Consider the following 5,885-nt stretch of genomic DNA (forward strand, 5'->3'; position numbering starts at 1 on the left):
CTACGGATATAAACCGTATCTAAATTACGACGGATTTAATTCGTAGCTAAATAACCGTACCCGCTACAACAGAGGCACATCCGTTAGAAGTTCTATGGGGCCCATCACAATTTTTGTATTTAATCTAAGCCGTCCATACATTTTTAAATTCATTTTATATTATTCCCAAAAATTAGGTAAGTTGAAAGCTCAAGTGCACCACACCAAGGGAAAAAATGGAGATTAGGTGCCTTTCGTTGACTTCTGGTGTGGTCCATGTGAGCCTTCTATTTGCCAAATTTGATAGGTCAAATAGTGAATGGACCATGGTCCAAAAATCATACTGCTTGGACGATTCTAACCTTTAAATCAATGGCACACAAATGGACACTAGAAAGACAGAAATGAGCCATGACTAGCGTTCCGTGAGTACCGGTTGCCAGTCAATGATGGAGCCTTTGGATGACTGGTTTGGATCATCATCAAGATATGCGGGGCCCACGCCTATATCAAACACCTATCTCATTGAATGCTGCATGGGAGGAACGTGTTTGGACCGGAAATCAAGAGATGGTCCTCTTATCTTCAAGACTTTGATTCCTATGCTTTTAATGCACCTCAAAAATGCATGAGACGTCTAAGTCGCCCTTCGCAGCTTTCTGACAGTAGCTTGTAGAGTTCACACGTTCAAACGATGGACAGATTTTTTTATGTTTTTATTATTATTATTATTGTTTTGACTCATCCACATTACTCGAATGTAAGATAATCTGGATGGTCGAATTCCTGGACTACATCATGGATGTAGCGTATGCCAAAAACCACATTGATTGGAGGATCCTAACCATCCAATTTTCGATAGTGCAGATGGATGGTTAAAAGAAATGGTCAGCATCCAAATTCAATGACCGATTTGATAAGTGGTCAAATGAATCTGATGTCAGGGATCTGGTTAGTTGAAATTTGACACTGGTACCAACTTAAAAGAAAAATAGGAAAATTCAGGTATTAGACGTGGCTACATGCATCTTGATTTTCTTTTAATAGAGTGGCCGGAAGATTGGACCGGCGTCTATCTCCCATCTACCCCAAGGACAAGTGTAAGGTATCTGGACCACCATCAGATGGGACCCACCATAGATTTACACAGGCATTCCCCTGAGAGTCGCACCATTCTGACCATCACATTGTCCAATCAACGGACTTTTGTCCACCAAATGCGGGGTGCTGCTCCCACCGTTTTTTTTTTTTTTTTAAAATTTAAAATAATATAAACATACTTTGGCAAATCCAGTCAGTGGTTAGGATCTTTCGATCAGTGCGAGTTTTGTATAATCACTCGTCAGGAAATGAAGAATATGGAATATTGATAGAGAGCCACAAGAACTGAACTATGGTATATCCATCTCTCCACCGTACATGGGAGGGTGATGAGTCAATCGTGTTCATCCAATTGATGAGTATTTTTCAGGTTGCCTTTCGCTGCAGGGGTAACTGGATTGGTTGAAATGATAAACACTGCTATGAGCATGGAAGAGATTTCGAAATTCTCACCATATTTTTGTGGGTAATTGATTAAATAATGTTGTCACCATATTTTCAAAATCTAGTCAGTTTTAAAATTCCCAGGGATTTTATATAATGAATTTAACACGGAAAAAAAATATATATTTAAATGTAAAAAATTCGTTTTTACACTTATATATTTAAATTTTAAAAAATCATTAAATCATTATAAATTTTATCTTTGAAATTTTCATTTCAGCAAGATTTCGACGAAAATATGAGGAGAAAAGCACCGAAAGCAAAAAATTTCTCAAGAAAATCCGAATCTCTGCCATATTTGGATTCTTCCAAATCCGCCAATCACCTGCCTTGACAAAGTCACCGACTTCTACTTTCGGAAAAACCCAGAGCTACTCGAATAATAAAAATAACAACCATTCCTTGTATAAGTGTGATATTGTTTAGTGCATGTTTGGACAGGGGTATTAAGTTGTATTAAATGGGATTGCATTACTTATCCCACTTTGAAATTCAAGATGAGATATTTGGAAGGAGTGTAAGATGTGATTAAAATTAACTTTGCAGGCTTTAGAAAATAAACCTTGTGTTGAAAAGTGTGAGATGGAATTATTACTCCTACATATGATGGATTTTTGTTACATCCATGTTCAATTGAAATGCAATTTGATAGTAAATTTTAGGATTTATTTTTTAACGCATGTATTTCAAACATAGTATCAGAAAACATGAGATAAACTCAATTAAGGTAAATACCTTACACATGCATTTATTATAACTTTTATAATTCCATCCAACTTAATCCCACCTAATACAGCTGGCCAAACAAGCCCTTAATCTCTCTCAACAAGAACAAAAAATGCTGAAGGATTGTTTGCATGAGATTGATTATTTTCTTCGTACCAAGATGCCACCTTGATACACTTGTGAAGATCCAGGCCATTGATCATGTAGGGTCTACCATGCCTTGTTAATAAAAAAAAAAGGCTTGTGGTCCATCTGTTTAGATGTTGCTTTGAAAAGATAACGTGTTCATCAAAATACAAAGAATATGGACAGGTATAAGGTTGGATAATCTCAGTCGCGTGGGCCGGGTGAAGCGACACATGCTTGAATCTGAGTGGCCATGGAGGCACAAGGAAGTCTTTATCATTTAGTAGAGTGATTTGATATACAGGCAGAATATGATGCTCGATACACATGCTGAGAAATCATCCACATTAGAATACATTAATCAGTACCTTGAAAATAATATAACCCTCAATGAACATCATCTTTCTTGAAAATCAGACCTATCCACTCACTAGGTAGGCCACACATGCATGTTGAGTCATTTGTCCGTTGATTCCAACAATGCGACTCACCTGATGAATGGTCCAGCCTCTTTTTTGTTCCATGTGTTCTTTGTGGTGGGGCTACGTCTTTAATGGCACTGATGCTCTGCTCAAGTGCCATTTTAGTAAGAAAGAAAGATGGTACGGTACCCCAAGTTGGGGTACCTTGCTGTATCTTGCCTGTATGTGACCGGTTCTCTCACCGCCCCCAGGTCAGATTCGCTGAACTATATTAAATTTGCAGAGGCTTGTTCATTGAAAGAAAATGGACCATTGTATATTTTCTTCGTTCCTAGCCGTCCAATAAATGTCAACACGCACACAATATCGAAAAAGAAAAACTTTTTGGCCCATGATACGTCTAAAAGTTTGAATATTAATCGGTTGCCACGCATTCAATTCGTAAGTAATTTCTAGGCGCCTACGTATCATCCATCACACGTGACCAGAGTTACAAAGTTGTTCTCTTCAGAGAAGCTCTAGACAATTTTATTTATTTATTTTTGAATTAACCTCTAGGCAATTCAAACCACGCCCAAATCATGGAAATCTCTTGCTCAGCTCTCATAAACGAGGTTTAAAATCGGTTTACAGAGAAACGTATCCTTCACCACCGATATAACCCGTATCACCCTGAATCGGTCTGGCTGTTTCCGGCCTATACGGGCTGTATCGTTCATGGAAAATACCAGTACATATCGGGCGACACACCCATTTCAGACGATACTAGTCATAAACATGGCAGTAGAAGTTCCAATTTTTTACATAAACCAAACGCCCCTTTTTCATATACACCAATTCCCAATTCTCCAAACTCGCTGAAACAGCGGTTTCCGATCTAAAAATCTATTATTTCCAATTGAAATGGGCATCAATACCCAAATAAGGAAAGATTTAAAAAAAAAAAAAAACCCCACGTCTTTCTTTTTACAAAAAAAAAAAAAAAAAGATTTTTTCCCACTCCTCTAATTTACTCAGAAACAGAGATTTCATAGATGGTGGTCAGCCTCGATCTGAAAGACCGATAAGCCGTCTTCGCCCGTCTTGAAGCATTCCTCTGCATCTTCCTCACCGACCCAGATCTCGCTAACCCTCCATACTCCTTCTCAAATATCTTAAACCCATCAAAATCCCCATCTCCAAGACCCTGGTCCACCTCCAAAACAGGCGATATCTGGATCTTCTTCCTTCGTCGCCACCGTCGCCGACTGCTCTCCTTCGGCTCCTCCTCGTTGAGCGCTTCGCTCGCCTTCACCGCCATCGCGGCCATGTCGGATGCTGTTAGAGGGTAATGAAGCTTACTGATCGGAAGGACGAAATAGATCTGGCCCACCTGGAGTTCTTCACTTGGATCCAACGGTGGGATGCGCTGATCGAAATACAGCTTGTCGGAATTGCAGACGAAGAGTGAATCGCTTTCTCGTTCGCTTTTGAGGACGTGAGCGACCGTTGCTGGGACGGAGTATTCATGGAGAGTGCCGTCAACGGAGATGACTTTGGCTGTGGAGGAAGCAACGGCGTTAGTCTGTGAAGAGAAACAGCAGCCCATTTGGATGAAAGGAGAGACGATGATATAAGGACTGAGGTTTGGAAAGAGAAGAGGGCGAGACGAAGTCTATATATAAAGGAAGGGTGAGAGTGACACGTCAGGAAGGCATCGGTACCGAATTCCGTTACCGCGGGTTCCACATCAGCAATGACGCGGTACGGCTCGTCACGTGACCTCACCGCATATCTGGTTTCGAGGAAGTTGGGAACATGTTCGCTTTCCGCGCAAGTTAGCTGTAGCTGCGCCGTCCGGTCGCTTCCCACGCAAGTTAGCTGTAGCTGCGCCGTCCGTTCCGCTCAGACTTTTTAATGCTCTGGTAGAGTGTGATGGATGATACGCTGCTACTTAGGAATTACTTAGCAATTACAGAGTTGGCATTAGAAATAACATTATAACGGTCCAAATTATGGTACTTGGCCATGAGTTAAAAATTAGGGTCGTCCACAGATCAGACGGTAGGATTTTTCAAGCTATCTGATATTTGGACTATAATTGGCGGCAGTAAGATGCACAGTCTAGTCCGTTTTATTTTATTTATTACTTTGCCACATGTAAAGTTTTAGAATTCGCGTGCGTGAAGCGTCATTCGCAGCCTGAGTATGATATATACGTCACTTTTTGAGGAGGCACTGTTAAACCGTACGCTAGGATCAACGACATAAATTCAACGTACGAATGGTGGGCCACAAGTTGATTGCGTGCTGTGCCACACACCACTGAAGCGGTATGTTGTGTTTACGTCGCCAAGTTATGTGGGCCACAAAATGATGTATGTGTTATATCCAAACCGTCTATCCATTTTTTAATATCATTTTATAACTTGTGCTAAAAAATAAAACAGATCCAAAACTGAATTGGATCACACCACCGAAAGAAGAGGGAATTGAATACTTACACTTGAAAATTTCCTGGGGGCCACATAAGTTTTGGATCAAGCTGATATTTTTGTTTTCCCTTCATCCAGGTCCATGTGACCCTCTAAACTAGTTGGATTGCAAGCAAGCATCATGGTGGGCCCTAGGAAAGTTTCAGCAGTGGGATCATTGTCCCACGTCTTTATATATGGTGTGATTCAGCTGAGCTTTGGATATATCTCTTTTTTGGGTTCATTGTTTAAAATGATGTAGCAAAATGAATGGACGGTATAGATATAATACATATATTATGATAGTGCCTACGTAACTTGGTGATGTCAACACACCATGATTGAAGCAAGAATGCTCCAGTGCTCCTAGTGCATTGTAACATTTAAATGGTCCAAACCATTGATCTGGATTGTTCAAGCAAACATCACAGTAATATTAACATTTAATAGATGGACTTTAATATGGACGGTCAAGATCGTTTACAAAAAAATAATAGGTCAAACCAACAATTTAATCCATCTATTCATTTGGGGTTACCATGGATTGCTTATGATTGTAAAGAGTCGCTTTTGTTAGGCAATCCTAACCATCCATTTTTGGCTTGAAAAAGGGGAAGGCTATTAAACATCGGTG

At 40.0% G+C, this 5,885-nt stretch overlaps 1 protein-coding gene across 1 annotated transcript; it reads right to left on the reverse strand.

Moving 5' to 3' along the window:
* Nucleotides 1-3,807: 3,807 nt before the first annotated feature.
* On the reverse strand, nucleotides 3,808-4,386 carry LOC131249585 (uncharacterized). The gene has a single exon (XM_058250385.1). The coding sequence runs from the start codon at nucleotides 4,384-4,386 to the stop codon at nucleotides 3,808-3,810; it is 579 nt and encodes a 192-aa protein (XP_058106368.1).
* Nucleotides 4,387-5,885: the final 1,499 nt, after the last annotated feature.

The sequence above is a fragment of the Magnolia sinica genome, chromosome 1 (genome assembly GCF_029962835.1).
Source record: "Magnolia sinica isolate HGM2019 chromosome 1, MsV1, whole genome shotgun sequence".
NCBI lineage: Eukaryota > Viridiplantae > Streptophyta > Magnoliopsida > Magnoliales > Magnoliaceae > Magnolia > Magnolia sinica.